This window comes from Stigmatopora argus, chromosome 21 (genome assembly GCF_051989625.1).
Source record: "Stigmatopora argus isolate UIUO_Sarg chromosome 21, RoL_Sarg_1.0, whole genome shotgun sequence".
Classification (NCBI taxonomy): Eukaryota; Metazoa; Chordata; class Actinopteri; order Syngnathiformes; family Syngnathidae; genus Stigmatopora; species Stigmatopora argus.
The window spans coordinates 12858174-12881980 of NC_135407.1; the positions used below are offsets into that span (position 1 = coordinate 12858174).

Below are 23807 nucleotides of genomic sequence, written 5' to 3' on the forward strand. Positions count from 1 at the left end.
CGTAACATTGTAATGGTTAGTTTACTCGCTCGCTCGGTCCCTCCCTCAAAGTCCCTCTCTCCCTATCATATGAAACAATGAATACCGTATTTTCACAACTATATGGTGCACCGCATTTAAAGGCGCAGTCTCAGTAACAAGTGCTATTTTTGTATTTGACACACAGGCGCACCACACTAATAAACGCAGCCAGGCATGGCAAAACATACAACAGCTTAAACATACACCAGCTTAAACATACACCAGCTTAAACATACGGACACACGCTAAAAACACGTTTTTAAAAAGGCAACGGAAGCAAAACTGAGTTTGGTTGTACTTTATTTAGCCGTTTTACAATGTACTCACGTTTTTTGATCAATCATCACCCACAAATCCATCATTTTCTGTGTCCGAATTGAACAATTGTCCAAATGATTCATCAAAAACGCCGGGTTCCTTCTCTTGGTTGTCGGAGTCACTCACATTGCCATGTGGCTACACAGAAATGATGCCGGCTTTGGCAAAAGCTCGAACAAATGTGCAAGCAGACACGTTAGTCCAAGCGGCCACAAACCATTTGCAAATAGTGGCGTAACTTGCCCGGCGCTGCCGCCTACTCTTCGTAAAGCTGTGTCGGCTTTGGCAAAAGCTCGAACAACAGTGTAAGCAGACACGTTAGTCAAAGCGGCCACAATCCATTTGAAAATAGTGGCGTAACTAGCCCGGCGCTGCCTCCTACTCTTCGTAAAGCTGTGTTTTTCACCTATCATCCATTGTACCCATGCCGCTCGCAACTTTGCTTTGAACGCCCGGTTGATGCCGATGTCCAGCGGTTGGAGTTCTTTAGTAAAGCCTCCGGGAATGACGGCAAGCTCAGAGTTCATTTACGCTGGAAGCACGGCAGCAGACAAAAAGGCCATGCAGAGAGTGATCAACACTGCCCAGAGGATCGGCGGCTGCTCTCTGCCCTCACTGGAAGATATTGCCAGCCCTCGTTACCTCAGCAGAGCTCGGAACATTGTTGGGGACCCGGACCACCCTGGTCACGACCTGTTCCAGCTGCTTCCCTCTGGCAGGCGCTACCGGTCTCACAAGGCACGGACAAAGAGGCTTAAGGACAGCTTCTTTCCCACAGCCATCAGGACTCTAAACTGCAGTAGCACGACACACAATCCCCTCTATGTAACAACTTCGGGGTGAGGAAAGATGAAGGACGTTGGGCGGCGATCTGCCTCCTGCTGGCTGACTAGGTAAGTAAGGAAGACAGTGGGAGGTAAGTGATCCACTTTATTCTTTGTTGGCATCGGTGAGGCAAACCTTCGCAGTCGCCGGGAGCTGGTTGCGCTCGGGAGGTGATGTGATGTATCCATCACGGCAGAATGCCAGCAAGTCTGAACTATCACTTGGTTGGGCTCTTGCCTGAGAAAAGTGCACTTTGTGGAGAAGCACCTTCAATTTCGTCATACGCAGCTGGGTATGATGACAATTAGGCTTTTGTCTAGTCAATGATGATGACAAGCCTAAGTCAGATTTTATTTATTTTTTATTTATTTATTTATTTTCGTGACTTGGTTTTTCACCGCTGCTGTGAGTCGCGAATCAAAAGTGACGGCGAGCCATCCGGTCTCTTAACATACACCTCACGTAGCCAATCTCTCATTTTATCCACGTCCATCCAGCCCTTTTGGTTTGCCTTCACGATGACGCCGGCTGGAAACTTTTCTTTCGGCAGCGTCTTTCGCTTAAAAATCACCATAGGTGGTAGTTTCTGTCCATTAGCATGGCAACCAAGAACGACAGTAAAAGCGTCTTCTTAAACACACCCGCTCCGCATGCCTGACCCCACCCACGTCCGCCTTTTCTCTATATAAGAAGCGTGTCGGCCGGAAGTGCTCTCAGTCAGGCTTTGGAGCGAGCTCGGAGCATACACACGGCACTCCGCATTATAAGGTGCCCTGTCTATTTTGGAGAAAATTTAAGACTTTTTAGTGCGCCTTATAGTCGTGAAAATATGGTACCTAAATTATATAATTAATTAACACCTTTAATTGTTCGTAAAAATATGTTTATGTTGACATGAAGAGCTGTGGTCGTGAAGTGAATAGGCAGGCTAAGCAGTTGTTAGGTTATCATTATTTATCATTAAAAACACGACATCCATGAAACTGCAAGTTGACGACGCCATGACACGATGACCTCATGACAAAATGTGGCCGTGACGACATGACGCAAGACAATGTGGCTGATATGATCATTTATTTCAAAATAAAGAAAAGGTAAACTGATAAAACGCTAAACAAAATGTATGTTGACGTCTATTTATATAATTCAAGGAAAAAATAAACCGTATCTTGCATAAAATGTGAAAACTCACTTGTGCCAGTCACTCGCTCAAAGCGTCACCATTTTAGGCCGCAGAACAACAAAGCAAAAGCACAAAGTACAAAGCAAAGCAAAGTATATGGGATCATTAAGAATCACCAAATCAAATCATTAAGACAGAAAAGCAGCGAAAACACAAAACGAGCAAGAGCGGACGGAGCTACTGCCACCGGCTGCCACTTGAGCGGCGCCATCTTGGTTGCGGTAGCAAAAACAGATACAGACTCAAGAGACTGTAGAGCTGGATAAAACTGGAACCACACACAGGAAGTCTTCCACAAGATGGGGAACTTCTGCAGACTGTGACCATGGTAGAGAATATGCAGTCACTCTTCCAAGCTTATCCGCACAGTTCCTCAGTAGTCTGGAGCTGAGGACAACAGTAGCAGAGTAGAACCGCTCGACTCCGTTTACGGCCTGGTAAGCGCCGATAGCTCTTCCATCTTATCCCATGATGGAATGGTTGTTGGTTGTCCCGAAGCGTTGCTTCTCCTCCCGGCACTTTTGTCCAGCTCCGAATTTCCAGCTGCGTATTGTAACAGCTAGTCCCATGTGTATGACAGCATAGGCATGGTTGAATGGTTCCAAAAAAAGAAGTAGCAGAAAGAAGCCAGGCTAACAGAACAAGGAAAGTTGTAAAAACATTAAAGTTAAAAGTATAAAGTACAAAGTAAAGTAAAAAGGAATGTATTAAGAAATATTAAAATGTAATTAAAAAAAAGATAGAAGGGCTGTAAAACATGAAAAACAAATAAGAGTGGACAGAGCTACTGCCACTGGCTGCTGCACCATCTTGGAAATTAGATCTTAAAGATTAAGGAGTATTTGGGTTTTAATGATATCAAACATGAAAACACCAATGCAGAAACAGGGTTCATTCAAACAATTAGGCAAACAGTAGCTGGCTGACTTGGATAAAATAATTGATTTTAGAATAGGCATAATTTCCCTAGGACTGGGAAGACATGGAGTGTTTTCAGTGCAAGGAAGACATTCCCTGTTCTGTCCTGTGCGGGTGGAATATGCTTTGTCATGTGTCATATTGATGACCATTACAATATTTACGGATTTCATTAGCATTAAGCAATTGATGTCAACTAGATGAGGTTGCTTTCTATTGCTTTGAAGGCATTCAAATTGAGAGAATTTAGGCTTAAAACTTACAGACTTGGCATTGCAATTACAGAGTTTAATGCAAATAAATGTTGGAGTAAAAATGTAATGACTGACAAGGACAAACCCAAAAAACTGGTAAATTGACAATTCCCCAAGCTCCAAAACCTCTACCTAAGAAACAGATTATGTTTGTCGCTTTTGGGTTTGACGTGTGTACAAGTTTTTCAACCTCGGCGAATCATCCGAGTACCCTAACCAAGCCATGTGATGGCCATGATGAGGGCAGTCTTTTCAGCTTGAAACGAGCTGTAATGGTCCCCGTTGGAGCATGCCAGGAGTGGATGGTGGAGTCGTTGTGACGGACTACCCCTGCTCCTCCATTCTAAGTGCCGCTGTAGGTGGAACTGTCCGTGTAAACGTACAGCTCAGTCGATCCATTGGCCACTATGGTCTTGACTGCTGCATCGAGTTGCTGTTTGGGCGTTGTAGATTTTGGGATGGTATTGAAAAATACCGGTGGTGGGGCTGGCAGCATCCATGGAATATTATTGATATGTACGTGGCCTCTGGTAGAAGGTTGAGATGGGTGAAGATGGGAGTTGTGGTGCTCCTCCAATCACCAGTTTGGTGGCGCTTAGGGACCGGCTTCTCAAATAGAAGGCTGCTGTCATCATCTGGCATGACGTGGGCCCAGTTGTCTGCTTTTTTCAGGCAGGCAAGTTTAAGCCGGGAAGCAACTGGTGGGAGATGGACCTTGTGGAGCACAGCCTCTGTTGGTGTTGTTTGGAGTTTGCCGATGATTGACCGGACTGCATCTAGCTGAGCTCGCTCAAGGTTTTTAATGTTGGTGCTAGAGGCCCAGGGTGGTCAGGCGGGGGCCGTGTATTTCGACGATGGATCTGATAAGGGTGATGTAGCTGCAGTGTCCATTTAGAAGAAAGTGACCTCTGACTTCGACGTATTGAAGGTAAGACGTGATTGTGACGACCACCCAACCACTTTGTCCACTTCGGACTTCAGTCTCACCTCCTCTTTGATACGACTGCTACAGAGCAGCGCCAGGTCGCCCATATATGCAGAGACTAGGGTGGATGACTCAAAGGAGTTGAGCGGGTCGTTTATGTAAATGGTGAGGAGAACAGGGAAGAGGACCGAGCCTTTCGGAAGAACCTCTTTGAAAGTGTGGCACCGGCCCGTCGTGCAGTTCGGTGAACAGTTGCTGTGGTACCTGCCGGATGTGTTTTATTCATGCTCGAGGAGAAAGCCAGGATGTCGTTTATGTAAGCCACCACGAGCTTGTTAATCAACAACTGCATATGAAGTGCGCCCCTTGCCTTCCCACATTCATCCCAAATCAGCTTGGTGCAGCTCAACTACATTGGTTCGGTCCCATCAGCAGAGGGCTCAATTTGGGGCGCAAGTGAGGCATGTGTTGTCGGAAGTAGAATCGGGGACGACCGAACGACGGTGGAACGAGGAACCGGTGTGTCTAGCTGTGCCTGGTGTTACCTTCGACGCTCACGCAAACGATTATCAAAGCAAATGGCCAGATCAATTAGCCGGTCTAGAGAAGTCGGCTCGAAGAACACAGAGCACGAGTGAACAGTTCCTGCCACACAATATCAACACATGTGCGGTCGTTTGGTCGCCGGTCTTTTGGTCGCCGGTCTTTTGGTAGAAAAGGTTCAAATTATGACAGAGAGAGGGAGAGTTTAGAGTTTAATATCTAAATACTGTTGAAACCAGCTCTCAAAATACCGTTGAAACGATCTAAATACTGTCTAAATACTGTCGAAACGATCTAAATAATGTCTAAATACTGTTGAAAAGATCTAAATAATGTCTAAATACTGTTGAAACCAGCTCTCAAAATACTGTTGAAACGATCTACTCTCTAAATACCGTTGAAACGATCTAAATACTGTCTAAATACTGTTGAAACGATCTAAATACTGTCTAAATACTGTTGAAACGATCTAAATACTGTCTAAATACTGTTGAAACGATCTAAATACTGTCTAAATACTGTTGAAACCAGCTCTCAAAATACTGTTGAAACCAGCTTTCAAAATTATATTCATGATCTAAATACTGAGAAATATCAATAAGAGCACTCATTTAACACATCGGCTGCTGCCATTGACTGTCATAGGCGTCCAATGAACCTTCATTCTCTCTGGGAGAACTTGCAATGTTGAAATACTTTAGATGGTCAGTATTTTGAGAGCTGGTTTCAACAGTATTTAGACAGTATTTAGATCGTTTCAACAGTATTTAGACAGTATTTAGATCGTTTCAACAGTATTTAGACAGTATTTAGATCGTTTCAACTGTATTTAGACAGTATTTAGATCGTTTCAACAGTATTTAGACAGTATTTAGATCGTTTCAACAGTATTTAGACAGTATTTAGATCGTTTCAACAGTATTAAGATCGTTTCAGCAGTATTTTGAGAGCTGGTTTCAACAGTATTTAGACAGTATTTAGATAGTTTCAACAGTATTTAGACAGTATTTAGATCGTTTCAGCAGTATTTTGAGAGCTGGTTTCAAAAGTATTTAGATATTTAACTCTAAACTCTCCCTCTCTCTGTCATAATTTGAACCTGTTCTACCAAAAGACCGCGACCAAAAGACCGGCGACCAAATGACCGAGTACCATATCAACATATGCAAACCATGTTCCCATAAAGCAAACAATCACTCCAATCCGGTGCCGTGAAGACATCCGATCAGGTAGGCAACTTAGGACCTCTCTCTATGATAGCTGTACGGCTGCTATTTGAACATCAGACGGCATTGAACGAAGAAAGGGAGCGGAGCGGGATCATATTGTTTTCGGGAGGGCGGAGAGGCCGAGCTACTTACATCCATGCTTTGTGAAGGTGGCTGGGCTGTGGATGTCTGGGGAAGTGGTGTGATCGCCTAAATTGACCGCATTAGAATTACCTGTCGGCAGCTCAGTAGCGCGTACACCACTCATGTTTTTTGATTATTTCGTGCTTAATATTGATTGTCATCATATGCTTTTTCTTCTCACTGCCCTTCATTGCACCGGCTTGCTTAGGACCCATTGTTTTTCCCGTAAATATGCACTGATTAACGCAAAAAAACACGTAAAAATGCAACTTGTACACCCAGTGCTCGTAGATATCTTTACGCGAGGGAAATGTGGCGAGAAAATCAGTGCGCTGTTATCATAAGCAGCCTCTCACGGACTCGGCCATCACGCTGTCTCGTATGCTTGTATCTCAAATTTGTCTCGTATCGCAAGGCAAATATTTGCTCGGAATTTTCCTTGAATCTCAAATTTCTCGTATGTTGGGGCACTCGTAAGTCAAGATATTACTGTAGTCAACTTCGAACTCAACATGAATAAGTGGTCACATAAATAAGTAGTCAGGTATAAAAAGTAACTAAAGGGGCATGGAGTTTAGTGCAAGTACAAGATAAGAAATCTTGAGTCTAGATTGGTCCTCCTAGGTGCAGAACTCGAGTTGGTGCAGATATTGCATGGTTTTTGTTTTATCACGGTAGAATGGTAAATTTACATTTCAAAAACCAGAAACCATTCTTTTACAAATGTAATCGCACTTTCGGTTATATATTTAAATGTTCAGATATTCGGATGTGATAGACAGTTTTTGCATGCTTTTTCTCTCAAATATATTGTTATAATCATTTGTTTCAGATGTACTGTCATTGATTTGTGTATAAAGGCCTAGCAGCCATGTGCTCAACAACGTGCCCCACCTAAAGGCCTGGCTCCAGAGTGGGGCCCTGGTGACCCATGTCCAAATGGGGGAAAACTTGGTTCAATTTTGTAGGTCGTTATAATTCTATGTCTGGTCCCTCCCCTTGGACCAGTTTGCCATGGGTGACCCTACCAGAGGCACAAGGCCCTAGAGAACATAGATAGCTACTAGGATCATTAAATAAGGTGATGAATCTTCGATGGGCAGTTAGCACATGTGTTCTTTAAAGGAAAATGACTTTTAACACATGGCATGACAAAACACAATAAATGAAATTTTGATTAGTTGAAAAATTTATTGGTAATGGCATACTCCTGGCCTGGTGGAATCTCTGGCATCTACTCACCCGTAACCTTTTTTTCTTCATCATCATAGTTGCTGGAAGTGAGCAAGTGACCAAAAATGAGAGCTGGAACATACATTTTCTCATCTTTGTGCTCCACTACAGGTATTCCTTTACCATTGTTCCACACAGAAATTGTGTTGGAATCACTGTTGCAAATGGATTGAAAGAAAATGAGAGTGAAAGAAGTATACAGAAAATTGGATACGTAAGTTGTTTTCAGACTATCTATGTGTAAAAATAATGTCTGAGTTTTTTAAAAATGATAAAAGAAAACTACCGTATTTTCACACCTATAGGGAGCACTTAAAAGTCTAAAATATTTTCCCAAAGTGGTCGGTGCGCCCAATCACTCGGTGCACCTTTTTTGTGCACTAAAGTCAAGGTTCTGTAGATGTCGCTGTATGACGCTGACTGTTAGATTGTCTGGGTGCATTTCTCGCTGACACGCTAAAGTGAAAATAAAGACGTAACTGACGACAGTGGTTTTTAAACAATAGAGCACGTACTTATAAATAATGTAGGAATGCGTTGTGCAAAACAATATTGACCCCTGAAAATGGCACCTACAGAGAGACACGCTTACGAGGCACAGTTTAAACTGGCAGCTATGCGCCATGCGGAAAAACATGGAAATCGAGCTGCAGCGAGGCACCTCAACATAAATAAGTCCATGGTTCACAAGTGGAAGAAGCTGGAAAATCTGCTTAAACAAAACAAACAGGCAACGCTGAGAGTCCGCAAAGGTAAAGAGAGATGGCCCATGTTGGAAGAGTTTCTCAACCACTGTTTCTAAGAGGGAAGAGCAGCGGGGAGAAGCATCTCGACAGTCACCAATTGACTAAGGGCAACATTGCTTGCCGATGAAATGAAAATTGAAGATTTTCATGGAGGTCCCTCTTGATGCTTTTGCTTCATGAAACGGAACCTTATATCCATCCGGGCAAGAACTACGGTGGCACGGCAACTTTCAGCAGACTACAAAGAAAAGATGATAGCCTTCCGCTACTTCTGCAGCAAAAAGAATGCCGACAAGCGTATCCATAAGTACCAAATCCGGCAGAGGAACTCCGAGCTTGCTGTCATTCCAGGAGGCAACAACCGCTGGAAATTGCCGTCAATAGAGCATTCAAAACAAAGTTGCGAACGACTTGGGAGCAAGGGATGTCTGACTGGCAGGCAGCGTTGGGCGAGTTACGCAACAATATGTCAATGGATTGTGGATGCCAGGGCTCAAGTACCGGCTGGAACTGTAATTCGAGCCTTCGCCAAAACTGGCATCAAATTCCCGGAATACCCCGGCGAGAACTCTTGAGTCTGACAGTGTGATGGAGCATAACTTGTTGGCTGAACTCTTTATATCAGCCAGAAAATAAGGAGTTTGATGGTTTTATGGATGTTTAGCTGCTTTAACTTCTATCAACATGAGTCCCTTTTATCTCAATATCTAAAAATCATGCTGTCTTTTTCAAAAAACACACACACTAGCATAACATACGTTAGCATAGCATACGCAAGCATAACATATGCTAGCATAGCGTACGCAAGCATAACATATGCTAGCATAACATACACTTTACAAAGCATACACTAGCATAGTGTCATGCTAACGCCCATTAGGCCAAAGCGCCTTATCATGGGAAAAAATATGTATATACACCCGCAACTGAGACGGCGCCCTTGCGGTGCGTTCTATAGGTGTGAAAATATAATAGAAAACGTATAACACTGTACGTACGGATCAATGTTGATCTTAATGGAATTCATGTTTTTGTCCCTCTGTTTGTTATCTGCTGCGTTCACTGTGGAAAAAAAAACAAATTAAAAAGTTATACAATTTTATTGGTTGAAAGTCACTGCAAAGATAAACAAGTCCGTGAAGAAGAAAAAACAGCAATCAGAAGACTATGAAAAGATGTTTTCTAATGAGTGACATTTGATAGCTATCTTCGTGCCGAATCTGAAATATGTGCGACTAACTGCAGACATCATTTCATTGGTCGTGCAAATATGCCAAGCCGTTAAGTCAGTACATTTGATGTCACATTTTTACAATTTTTCGCATCATTTGTAAATGCTGGAAACTAGCAAGTATTCTTATTTGATGTGTCAGTTTTAAACCAGGAAGATTGTGTTTTGGAGTGGACTGTGATGGAGTCAGATAATTATGGGGATTTGATAAAGACGGTACACGGTCGATTGCTCGCCCGGAAGTTTGGTTGCCGGTCTTTTTGGTCGCCGGTCTTTTGGTCGTGGTTTGGTCGCCCAAATGATCGGCTGCTGCCCTCTACTGTCAATTTATTAAAAAGAAGACAAAGCAAATTCACAGATGGTGTTTTTATTGAAGCAGTAAAACTTACAAATTCTAACATCCTTCATTCTCTCTGGGAGAAATAAGAGCACTCATTTAACACATCGGCTGCTGCCATCGACTGTCATAGGCGTCCAATGAACTCGGAGGACTATGGAAACCCGGATCAATTCGCGAACAATGTAGAGTACCTGCAAGCCATTGCATACAATTTGTAATAAAAACTCCCATCTGTGAATTCCCTTTGTACATAATTTGTAAGTTTGTATTTGTAATTTTTGTACAGAATTTGTAAGTTTTACTGCTAGAATTTGTAACTTTTACTGCTTCAATAAAAACACCATCTGTGAATTTGCTTTGTCTTCTTTTTAATAAATTAATTTTACTTATTGCCTTTTATTTCAATGTCAAAGTTTCGGGGCTAAAAGTATACTAAGACTTTTATTTGTTTGATAAAAATGACCATCTAAAGTATTTCAACATTGCAAGTTCTCCCAGAGAGAATGAAGGTTCATTGGACGCCTATGACAGTCGATGGCAGCAGCCGATGTGTTAAATGAGTGCTCTTATTTCTCCCAGAGAGAATGAAGGTTGCTAGAATTTGTAAGTTTTACTGCTTCAATAAAAACACCATCTGTGAATTTGCTTTGTCTTCTTTTTAATAAATTGACAGTAGATGGCAGCAGCCGATCATTTGGGCGACCAAAAGACCGGCGACCAAAAAGACCGGCGACCAAACGTCCAGGCGACCAAAAGACCGGCGACCAAAAGACCGGCGACCAAAAGACCGGCGACCAAAAGACTGGCGACCAAAAGACTGGCGACCAAACGACCGCACACGGATAAAGACAATGTACTAAATGGATTTAGAAAAAGTGCTTGTTTCTGGATATGCTTTACTAACTTGGGATATGTAGCGTACCAGCCGAAAGATGGTCAACTCTTAACTGATGGTTTTCCGTTTGTTTAATTATATTCCGTTCCTTTGTAAAAAATATCCAACCACCTTGATAAATTGTGTCGCTTTTGCCGGTGCTAAGATGTATACAAGACTAACAAACTCTTCCGTGGTTCACGCGTCAGCTGTTTCTTTTAAATTTGTGACCTTCACAATAAAAGTCACGCACAAAATATATATACATTTACAGAAATATTCTTAATGACATCAAAACGCTGTTTAGGAGTGTAACAAAATATAATTTGAATTACAACAAAATTAAATCTTGAATTAGGTCCTTTACAGGATATGATCACATAGATTAACAATGGCAATGGCACGTAATAAGGCTTCGGACAACATCCTGATGACGACCGGTTGCACACAGTAAATAGGCGTAGGCTTCTCAGTAGAAACAAAAACAGGTGTTCAGGAATATACGTAAAAATTGCAAGATGTTACCAATAACTAAGCAAGCGAAGAGAAGAACTGAAAAGGTCTTCACCCAGGTGACCACCTCAAGTGAGTAGAACAATGGAATCCATCAATCAATTTGATTTGTGCATGAAATGTAATCAGGCTTGTCAGTTTGGAGGATTCACATCTGTGCCTGGCCTTAGACCTTTCAATGATACTTCCTTTAACCTGATTGTACTTTTCTTCACACATTTGGTGTTGTCTTTTTATGATGACTGAGACCCGTCGGGTGTATTAATGGTGGCAAGTGTAGCGACAAAGCCTCTCCACTTTCAAAGCAGCCGCGGTGGCAGTTTCTCATGGTGCCTTTACTTATGTCCTCTCTGGGTATCCCTAGTGAGGCTGACGCGAAACAAAATTGCCCGGGTATGAAGCACAATCGCCACCGGGCCATAAAGCCCGCCAACATTCCTTATTGGAAGTGGAAAAATCCATTTTTGGAAAAACTGGGGCCCAAATTTAAAAAATCGAGCATGGTAACATCAGAGCCGTACATTTTAAATTGTTTGATCAAAACCGCAATCAAATCGGATGTACGGTGTTGTCTCCATTTTGTCCGATGTTAACGGACAAAAACACTAACGCACATACACACATTCTCAGAAATGATCTCATCTCATCTCATCTTCTTCCGCTTATCCGAAGCCGGGTCGTGGGGGCAGAAGGTTCAGCAGGGAAGCCCAGACTTCCCTCTCCCCAGCCACTTCATCCAGCTCTTCCGGGAGTATCGCAAGGCGTTTCCGGGCCAGCCGGGAGAAATAGTCTCCCCAGCGTTTCCGATTTCGGTCCTGTGGTCTCCTCCCGGTGGGATGTGCCCGGAACACCTCCCGAGGGATGCGTCCAGGGGGAATCCCGATCAGATAACCGAGCCAACTCTCTATCCAGAGGAGCAGCGGCTCTAATCCGAGCCCCTCCCGGATGACCGAACTTCTCACGTTATCACTAAGGGAGAGTCCGGATATCCTGCGCAGGAAACTAATTTCAGCCGCTTGAATCCAGGATCTCGTTCTTTCGGTCACGACCCACAGCTCGTGGCCATAGATGAGTGTGGGAACGTAGGTCGACCGGTAAATAGAGACCCTCGCCTTTTGACTCAGCTCTTTCTTCACCAAGACGGACCGATGCAGAGTCTGCATTACTGCGGACGCCGCATGGGCCGCCGGATCGCGGCCGACAGCGCGGGCATTGGCCGATGGCGCGGCCGATAGCGCGGGCATTGGCTGATGGTGCGGCCGATAGCGCGGGCATCGGCCGATGGCGCGGCCGATAGCGCGGGCATCGGCCGATTGCGCGGGCATCGGCCGATTGCGCGGGCATCGGCCGATTGCGCGGGCATGGGCCTCCGGATCGCCGGCCGACGCCGCGGGAATGGGCCGCCGGATCGCCGGCCGACGCCGCGGGCATGGGCCGCCGGATCGCCAGCCGGCGCTGCGGGCATGGGCCGCCGAAGCGCCGGCCAACCAAAAAATTAAACTTCTACTTCGATCCTCCGCGCCGTCCAACCATCAATTAGCCGTCCAGGGAGCTCTGTTTTTGGGTAAGTGCAATAACGTCAGCGAACTGCCCGGAGTTAAATGGAATTTCAACTTCCAAATTTCTTCGCCTCGACGTCCCGCCATCCTTGCTGGCCAAAGTGCTCCATTTTCAGACAAGCCCATCCGCCATAACGTCGCCCGGGATTTGCATTTCTAAAAAAAATCCCCCTTCGCTGATGCTCTCTGCCGTCCAATTCGCCAAGCAAGTTTTATTTTCAAATAAGCGCCATGGCGGAAGGTCGCACGGGGCTCGCATTTCTGATAAAAATCCACCCTCACACGGGCTCCCGGCCACGTAGAAAGCTCTATTTTCGGATAAAATAATACTGCCCGCCATTTTTTCCCTCAGTTGAGTGCCAGTCATGTCTTCCGCTTGTGAGTTTGAGCGTGGTTTTTCATTTTTATGAACTTTTTTTTCCAGAAAAAAATCTGTGATGTAGTGAAGCCGCGAAGTGAAGAAGGATCCCAGGGTATTCGCAAGAAGAGAGAATAGCCGACTTACCAAACTTACCAAATTACCAATCATTCTGAATAGAGAGTTCAGGCAATATATAAGGCCTGCAGCATTTTGATTTCAGAAATAAAGTTATTAAAGTCGTAAGGTCAGACCTCACCTGTAGAGGGTGAAAAAAATTAATTTAACTTAAATTATTTTTTTCCATCAACGGTCCTTTTCTCCATCTAAAAAAATTCAAATGTATCACATAAACTGTTATAAAAGACAGAAGACTAAGGTTATGTGACTTTGCTGTATAAATCATGTTAACCCACTTTGGGTTTTTTTCTGGTGTCTATGATTGTACTGACAGTGGTGCTAGGTCATAGAACTCTTTAAAAATAGATATTTTAACAGGGTTGAATAAACTGAAAAATTGATTTAGGTGTTAATGTTATTAGTACAAGTACAAATAATAAAATAAACATTTGCACTCACCAAGAATCTCATCAAATATTTTGTAAAGTCCAGGTACATAGGTAATTTCTCTCTGGTTCATTCCAACCTCTTCATCAAAAACCCATATTATCTGGGAAGGAAAGAATACATCATGTATGGGGGAAAATGCATTGTAAGGAGATATAGTTCACTGAAACACTGAAACTAACATGTTTATGTGTCCAAAATGTTTATGACAATCCTTGAAATAAAGCACAAATGGCACTGATGGGTCGTTACTGATATCGTGACGCAGCGGTACCTCTACTCAAAAAATGAATTCATTCCAGAAGTGGATTTGTAACTTGGATTTTTTTTTGTAAATACATAGTGATGGGGAGCTGCCAACCTCTGTCGACCCCATTTCAGGAGTACCGTTGTCCCATTTCCGGAGTATTTCCGAGATAAATGTGATTCATGCAAAATCGATGTAAAATGCATTTTTTTTTGAAATATTGTGTTTTGCAAACTATTGAAAAAGTACAGCATAATGAAAATAAGTTTATCTTTGTGTTTGGGTCCTTCTACGTGCGTTTTACAGTCACTATGTGTAAAGCTGAAGTCACAAATGCATTTTGTTGCAGGGGGTTGCTGGACCCCAATCCCGAAGTCAGGCGAGTGAACCTCTACACCACGAGGCTACACCACGAGGCGGCCATGCATGTTGTTCAAAGTGCAAATGTCGGACCTTTTGGAAACGGCGTCAACATGGGATATTTCGTCAAATAAGAAGCAACAGAGTTCTACAAGTGTCTGGATTTCTTAAAAGTTTCATCTAAATTGTGATCCATTTTGCGCATATTCCGAGGAGGCATATTGACTTACCAGTGCTGTGTACGCCTACTTCCTTTAGAGCAAATGATAGAATTTATTTCAAAACAAAAGAGTGGTAGTATAGTTAGCCTTAATAATACTTCCCTTAGGAAAAAAACTAAAACGAAAATGTTAAAGCGAACAAGGCCTACCAATGCACTCGATTCCGAATCAATTGCCACACTTAAGTCGCACAAGATGAATCATTTGTCAGAACTTGTAACTCGGATGATTCACAATGCACTCATGTTACTGAATTTTTCCGGTTTACAGTGCAGTTGAATCAAGGTGGCAGAAGCCGTAGCGTGTGAATTTTGAGGCATTTAAATCAGAAATGTGGTATTTTTCCGAAAGGGTTGTGTCAATAAAGAATTAAAGAATTAAATTTCTTTGGATTTCAGGACTTTAGGGAGGCTGTGTGGGGTCCCGGAGTTTGCGTTACGTTTCCGGGTAAACCCCGGAAATTCCGGGACAGTTGGCAGCTCTGGTGATGCAATTTAGATGGAAATCCTTTCATTCATTCTAACTGTTCTAAGATCCCCAACACTAAACACTTTAAAAATTATAACATTATACCAATTTTGTATAAAATGTGCAAAACACAAAAAAGAAAAAGATAAGAAAATTATTTATTAATCTGTTATAATTATTAGGTCATGCAAGAACATTTCCAAGGCATTCTTGCGATAGCAAGACTCGTGAACCAGTCAATAACAGAGCTTCTTTTCACTAACACCAGGAATAACTTTTTGGGATAAAAATGATGACAGGCAAAAAATAAAATAAAGCTACATTAAGCACTGTAACGAAAAGCTCAAGAAACAATGTGCTAGAACTCCAAGACGAACAAGGGTCAAAGGCACACAAATCAGGAATTATCCACCGGCCGGAGCGGCTCCAGCTTGGTCCAAGGGAAAGATCAAAAAGTGGCCAGAAAGGGGCTTTTCGTCAGATGGTCGCTCTCAAACTCTGCCTGTGGCCGCCTAGAGCGCACCATTTACAAGTCGAACTTTATGGAGACGAAGCCCCATGGGCAATGGGAGGCTAGCGTACATAACCAATGGGAGAGCAATTCTAGCACAAACATTTCAAAATAAAATTGCACAAGAGGATGCCTGAATTTTGCAGATTTCGCTTTTCGAAACTTGAAATGTATTTCGTATCTAGAGATAAAGTGTTTTGTTGAGGCCTTTAGTAACCTGAATATTTAATATGTTGAGACAGCAAGTAGAGGTACCACTGAAATGTCTTTTATGTGCAAAGTAATTGTTATATTATTTTTCTGGCGCATGTACAAATGTATAAAGTACAAATTAGACTCACCTGTGTGATGGGCTCCACAGAGCCAATGTATGTGTCAGGTCTAAGAAGAATATGCTCAAGTTGAGTCTTCTTTTGGTACACTCTTTCCACAGACAGCTTGGAGCTCAACTCATCACTCTTAGCCTCTTCCATATTGACAGAAACACCCTTACAATTTGCTGCCTGCTGAAAAGATTGACAGATTTATAAATACAACATTCAAGGAACTAGAACTCAGAATTCAAGGAATTCTCCTATGTCTAACATCAACTGCCCCCTACCTCACTTATCCACCATTTACGAATCACGGTGCCTGGGAAGGACTACGAGCATCATAAAAGACAATATACATCCCGGCTTCCACCAACCTGTTGCCCTCTGGCAGGCGTGACAGGACCATAACAGCCAAGGCGAACAGACTCAAGGACAGTTTCTTCTCAAGAGCCGTCACCATACTCAACTCGAGTTCTGCACTTAGGACAGGGGTCCCCAAACTTTTTCCTGTGAGGGCCACATAACTTTTCCCTTCTCTGATGGGGGGCCGGTGTCAGTTTGTAACAGAAAAAGTGTGACGATCGTAGGGGAGCTTAATTTTTTTTAATTGTTTTCCAGAAAGCCACACATAACCAAATAACCCTTTCCAGGTTCTTTACAGAAAAAAAGTCAGGAAACATATAATAACACTATTAATGAAATAAATAATAACTAAATAACCCTCTCTGAGTTCTTCACAGAAAAAACAGGAAATAAATAACACTATTTATGAAATAAATAATAACTAAATAACTCTCTCTGGGTTCTTCATAGAAAAAAAAGCCATGGAACATTAACTTTCTGTTGTGCCATGCACAATCTTCTCCCTTTGCTCTGAAGTTTATGCACGACACCACAACCGTCATTACAGAATCCCACGTCAACATTTTGCAGCACAGTGCTTGCTGGTGAATTTGGCAGTGGACTCGTAGCGGGGCGGTGAGACCCCTTTTTTCCAACTCCCGGTTCATGCGTCCCATTATTAGACCGCGAGTTTCGGCCACCATGCTAGGAGCCCCGTCAGTCGTGATGCTAGCTAGCTTTGACCAGTCCAGGTCCAACTTCTCCATGGTTTGGCACACTTTGTCAAAAATATCCTCTCCCGTTGTAGTCCCTTTGAGACTTTGGAGGGCTGCCAGATCCTCGCAAATCTCAAAGTTTGCGCTAACTCCACGAATAAAAATGAGCAGTTGCGCTGTGTCTTGCACGTCCGTGCTTTCATCCAGTGCTAATGAAAAAAAGTCAAATTATTTCGTCTTCTGCTGCAGCTGGGCATATACATTACTCCCGATTTCTTCAACGTGTCTGGTCATTGTACTCACCGACAGACTTACGGCATTAAATGCATCTTTCTTCTCGGGACACACCTCCTCCGCGACAGTATCCATACATTTCTTAACAAACTCTCCGTCAGTGAAAGGCTTACCGCTGCTTGCTATCAATTTAGCAACCCAAAAGCTGGCCCGAACGGATGCCTGGTTCTGCTGAGATAGTAGTCCACTTTTTCGCTTTGAGAGTTTGTCTGCTCGTATTTGGCCTTGCAAGCTATCGTACTTGTCTTTGTGACGGGATTCATAGTGTCGGCAAAGATTGTATTCTTTGAATACCGCCACCGACAAATGAGACAAACAGCCTTTTCTTTGCATTGAACAAAAAAATAATCGTTTGTCCACTCCAGGTTAAATACCCTGCATTCTGAATCAATTTTTCTCTCACCTAACTTTTTCGCCATTATTCCGTTCTCAAACAGGTTGCAGTTTTTATATGCTTGAATAGTCCGCGATGGTCCCAGGGCTCCGCCCTCACCTGTGATCGTCCAGATGTCTCGGTAACACTGCTCGTGCATGCAACGGTGGACGTGCCCGCCTGCATCAAAGGGAAACACTCTCCCCGCGCGTGTCACCAAAGAAGCAATGCGAAGCCCCGCTTCACTGGGATGATTTGTGGGCTCAGCAGGGGTGCAATGAACCAAACACAAGATTAAAACGTCCCAGTCTTCAAGGCCAAATAGGAAAAAAAATCATATAGTGTCTCTGGTATTGTTCAGAGGGCCGGTCCAAATGTGCCGGCGGGCTGCATCAAAAAAAAAAAAAAATAAATAAAAAATAAAAAATAAAAAAAAATTAAAAAAACGATAGCGTCTCTGGTATTTTTCAGAGGGCCGGTCCAAATGTGCCGGCGGGCCGTAGTATGGTGACCCCTGACTTAGGAGGACCTAATCAAGAACCTAACAAACAACTACAGACCTATTAGCATCCTTCCAGTCGTCTCAAAAGTCTTGGAAAAGATAGTAACGGAGCAAATTGTGGATCATATTAACAGAAGTCCATACACACTGAAAAGGCTACAATTAGGCTTGAGACAAAAAAAACATTCTACTGAAACAGGGGTTTCCTTCTTTCTAGAAAAACATTAAATCAAAATTAAACGATAGATTAAAAAAAACTCAATGAAATTTAATCTAACGCCTTGAGGCAGCAAAACTATATTTTGACACAATGATCATAACATACATGACTTACTGCCGAACAAGTTGGTCATTGACCTGCAAAACAACACTAAAACCAATAGAAACGATTTATAAGCAAGCTCTGAAAGTATTGGACAGTAAACTAACAAGGGACCACCACTGTCGGATATTAAAAAACACAAACGCCTTAACTGGGATATTACTGTTAAATATGCTGATGCCACCTTAGTTTACAAAATCTTCCATCACAAAAATCCTCCTCCACTGCAAGATTTTGTTCAAAAGAATTTTAACACATCACCAAAGCACCAACGGCTGGCTCTAGAGGTGACAGTGTAGTTCCCTTCAAAAAGAGTGCATTCAGCCAAAGCACCTTCTCTTTACGTGCCACACATACCTGGAACTCAATACAAATACCTGAACTCCCGTCTCTGAACCTCTTCGCCAATCATCTTAAAGGAGAGGAACAAATTTGCAATCAGAACGCTGTCTAAAACTGAGGTACTTGTGAGTGTGTGTGTGCGTGCCTAGTCGTGACCGGACATTTTGTCGATGGACACTTCGTCGATGGACACTTCGTCGATGGACACTTCATCGACGGACACTTCGTCCCCGGACGTTTCGTCGAACGGACGCTTCGGCGCCGGACAGTTCGTCGAACAGACATTCCGTCCCCGGACATTTCGTCGACGGACAATTCGTTGCCGGACATTTCGTTTTTTATGTAAGAAAGTACAGAGAGCCGCTGCGTCAGTGCCCGCCGCCATCCGGCAGGAGCGTGGCCGGGAAAGGTGTCTGTTGATCAATCAATCAATTGTTGCCTGCTGCCTGCAACAATCCATCATTCCATCCTGCCTGAAATCTGCCACCATTATCCCTGTCCCTAAAAAGCCAACCATTGACAGCCTGAATGACTATAAGCCTGTTGCACTCACGCCTGTGATCATGAAGTGCTTTGAAAAGTTGGTCGCCCGCCATATCAGGAATACAATCCCTCCCTCAGTTGACCCTCACCAGTTTGCTTATAGAGCAAACAGGTCCACTGAGGATGCTATCGCCATAGCTCTACACACAGCACTGAGCCACCTGGAGCACCATGGGAATTACGTGAGGATGCTTTTCATTGACTAGCTCAGCCTTCAACACTATAATACCGGACATTCTGACTGACAAACTCTCCCACCTTGGACTAACCTCTTCCATTTGCTGCTGGATAAAGAACTTCTTAACCAACAGACCACAAACTGTTAAACTTGGTCCTCACCTCTCTTCCTCCATTACACTGAGCAAAGGCTCCCCTCAAGGCTGTGTACTGAGTCCTCTTCTGTACTCCCTGTACACATACGACTGTACACCAACCCACCAGTCTGACTCCATCATCAAATTTGCGATTACACCACTGTGGTCGGACTCATCTCAGGAGGGGATGAGTCGGCCTACAGAGATGAGGTCAACAAACTGTCTTCGTGGTGCTCGGTGAACAATGTCACACTGAACACCACAAAAACTAAAGAAATAATCCTGGACTTTCGCAAACACAGCATAGATCTGGCCCCACTCCTCATAAATGGAGTATGTGTCGACAGTCCTTTAAGTTCCTGGGGGTCCACGTCACGGATAAGCTCTCCTGGTCTACAAACACCACGGCAGTAGTGAAGAAGGCCCAGAAATTACTCCATTTCCTCAGGGTACTCAGGAGAAACAACTTGGACACTAAGCTTCTGGTAACCTTCTATAGAGCCACTGCGGAGAGCATCCTGGCATACTGCATCACAGTGTGGTACGCTGAAAGCACAGCAGCAGACAAAAAGGCCATGCAGAGAGTGATTAACACTGCCCAGAAGATCGTCGGCTGCTCTCTGCCCTCACTGGAAGATATTGCCAGCCCTCGTTACCTAGGCAGAGCCAGGAACATTGTCGGGGACCCATACCACCCTGGTCACAACCTGTTCCAGCTGCTGCCCTCTGGCAGACGCTACAGGTTTCACAAAGTAAGGACAAATAGGCTTAAAGACAGTTTTTCGCACAACCATCGAAACTTGCACGACACACAATCCCTTCTGTGTAATAACTTCGGGGTGAGCTAACATGAAAAGACGTTGGGCGGTGATCTGCCTCCTACTGGCTGACTGAAGGTAAGTGAGGAGACAGTGAGAGGTAAGTGATCCGCTCGGGGGGTGATGCGATGTATCCATCACGGCAGAATGCCAACGAGTCTGAAATTATAAATTATGATTTATTTGGGCCTTTAGCGCACCTTATGGAGAAGCACTACCAATTTTGTCATACGCAAACCTGGGTATGATGACAATTAGGCTTTTGTCGAGTCAATGATGATGACAAAGCCTATGTCCGATTATTATTATTTTATTATTAAGGTGACTCAAAAGCAATGTTCCCTCTAAGCTGTGCGCGTGCACAATTGCGCACTACTCCCGTCTTCTCTGCGCAGCAGAAATCATATGGCGTGCAGTAAATAAAATCCATTTTTTTTTTTACCCCTTTCCCCATGATGGCGCCGTTTAAGCGGCAGCCAGTGGCAGTAGCTCTGTCCACTCTTATGTTTTTCGTGTTTTACAGCATGTTTTACATGAAAAATTAGAGGGAACATTGACATGCACCTGCTTGTGGCAGGTGTGATACTGGTGTGCCCATAGCAAGCAATGATGATGTCGTGACCGGATGATTCGCCTAAAGACATTTCGCCGACGGACGTTTGACAGACGGACAGGTCGCCGAATGAACGTTCGTTCAAACAGCGTTTAATGATTAAATACAAATACTAGTATTTGTTAGTTTAATGATTAAATACAAATACTAGTATTTGTATTTAATCATTAAACGCTGTTTTGAGCTGGATTTGACCGAATTTGAGAGCATTTTGAGCCGTTTGGCGAATGGACGTATATGGACTTTTTTTGCCTCCATCGCGACATCATTGCGACATTTTACCGAGGAATTCACTTCCCTGGGCTCGGTTCTAATGTCCAAAGGGCTCCAGTATTTGTATTTAATCATTAAACGCTGTGTTTGGCTGGATTTGACCGAATTTGAGAGCATTTTGAGCCGTTTGGTGAATGGACGTATATAGACGTTTTTTTGCCTCCATCGCGACATTTTACCGAGGAATTCACTTCCCTGGGCTCGGTTCCAATGTGCAAAGAGCTCCAGTATTTGTATTTAACAGTGGCGGGCGGTGCATTTTCTGGTAGCGCCTTCAACGTATCAATCCAACCCTCAAAAATTATTTTATGGCTATAAAACCTCTACTGCAGCTACAGCTGTGACACATAAAAATAATCAATAAATTAATGCACAAAAATGGGGTAAAATCCACTTAATAGCAGCATTTCATGATTAAATACAAATACTGGAGCTTTTCAGACATTAAAACCAGGCCAGGGGGTGATTTTCCTGGGAAAAGATAGCGATGAACGTCAATGGCGTACGGGCAAACATTGCCCGAAAATGGGGTAAAATCCAGCCAAAAACAGCATTTATTGATTAAATACAAATACTGGAGCTTTTTAGACATCAGAACCGGGCCCGAAGTATCATTTCCCCGGTAAAAAGACAGCGATGAACGTTGATACGTCCATACATGAAATGACAAAAAATGCACTAAAATTAGGTAAAATCCACTTCCTAGCATCATTTATTGATTGAATACAAATACTGGAGCTTTTGAGACATTACAACCAGGCCAGGGTGGTGATTTTTCCCGGGAAGAGACAGCGATGGACGTCAATGGTGAAACGCCAAAAATTAAACTGGGGTAAAATCCACATCCTAGCAGCATTTTGTGATTAAATACAAACACTGGAGCTTAAATACAAACACTGGAGCTTTTCAGATATCAGAGCTTGGCCCACATTTCAAATATTATTTAGGAATATAGCCATATTTGTAATTTTACTCACCAAAAATCCTTTTTACACAATATCCATCCTCCTTTCTTTCTTCCTTCTTTCCTATCGCCATCGAAGCTAATGATGAAAGTCGACCCTGTCCTGTCATATTTCCAGCATAGTCCGTTTTGAAAATAGCATTAAATCAACACAACAATATACTATTTGCTTGTGGAGCTAAGTTAGCGCGCTGAAAGTGCCCCACACACCATTTTTCCGGCTGTAACAGGCTTGCTAGCTTCGGAGTTGACCGCCCTTTCTTAATGATGTCAATTTTTTTCCTGAAAAAGTCCGTCTGGAAAATAGCTTTGTGAGCAAACAGAATCTATTTGTTTTTGCTTCTGTCGGCCATAGTGGGTGGAGTTTGCGATCTCGGCTGCCTCGGTACTGCTTTGGCCCGCCTACTAGCCAATCATAGTTTGTGAAAGCAATGACATGTCCCAGCCAGCAAAATGCTAACGCCTATGAAAAATCATTGTGGGCTTGCCAACTCGAAATCTGATTGGTTAAAAGCAACAGTCTAGTTTAATGCAGCAGAGCCCGCAAGAACTGATTGTGCAGGCTTTGAGGCAGATCTGATCTGGCAACAAATAATGGCTGAAATGTGATTGGTTAAATGCTTCAATATGAAAACACACATCTGGAAGCAGTGCAACCAGGGGGAAAAGCAATGAAAGGAAGCTAACAGACCATTTGGAATAATAAGTACGTATTGATGGACAAAATATATGATTCAGATATTTCTTAGACCAGCAGAGAAGGCCTTGAAGGCCCTGACGGCCCGCCACTGGTATTTAATCATTAAATGCTGTTTTAAGATGGATTTGACCTGATTGCTGTCATTTTACGGCTCGGTTCTGCTACATCTGCCCACCCAAGAGTGCTTATTCCCGGGCTGCCATGCCCGCCCAAGAGTGCTTATTCCCGGGCTGCCATGCCCGCCCAAGAGTGCTTATTCTCGGGCTGCCATGCCCGCCCAAGAGTGCTTATTCCCGGGCTGCCATTGATGGTAGACTAATAAATTGAGAGTGATGAGCGGCAAAGGGAAATGAATCCTTGATTTTTACTATAATTTGGACAACGCCGGCGGCGGGCCGGATTAAAAATCCTAACGGGCCGTATATGGCCCGCGGGCCGAGGTTGAAAAATTTGTACACACACGATCCGGGGGCGGGGCGAGTGCGCAAATCCCGTTTCGGCGAAACCTCCGTTTGGCGGAACGTCCATTCGGCGACCTGCCCGTCTCTCAAACGTCCGTCGGCGAAACGTCTTTAGGCGAATCATCAGAGTACCGATAATGTCGCTCACACTGGTACTCAGTGCGCTCAGGGAGGTTGTCTTTCTGCCCAGACCAACGAAAAATTAGAGGGAACATTGCTCAAAACGCACCTTGTGTTAATAAAATAGAGAAAAGTGCAGTCTTGTCAGAAATAGGAGTTAGTGCATGCATCATCTAAAGGATAATAAACTTTGGAATCTAACAAAAACAACCCGGCACCCTTTTGTTGA

The 23807-nt window shown here is 43.5% G+C and overlaps 1 protein-coding gene across 9 annotated transcripts in view; it reads right to left on the bottom strand.

The window, feature by feature from the left end:
• The window catches only part of top2b (DNA topoisomerase II beta), a 202255-nt gene that overhangs the window by 176888 nt on the left and 1560 nt on the right, over positions 1 to 23807 (bottom strand). For 4 of the 9 annotated variants that reach the window (XM_077589955.1, XM_077589959.1, XM_077589956.1 and 1 more), the window contains 4 exons: positions 15909 to 16073; positions 13773 to 13863; positions 9317 to 9380; positions 7582 to 7727 (listed from right to left, as the gene is read on the bottom strand). In XM_077589955.1, the coding sequence (XP_077446081.1) occupies positions 7582 to 7727; positions 9317 to 9380; positions 13773 to 13863; positions 15909 to 16073 (466 nt within the window). Of the gene's footprint in view, positions 1 to 7581; positions 7728 to 9316; positions 9381 to 13349; positions 13453 to 13772; positions 13864 to 15908; positions 16074 to 23807 lie in introns of those variants that run through there. The other 5 variants (XM_077589957.1, XM_077589958.1, XM_077589960.1 and 2 more) reach the window with 3 other exon arrangements.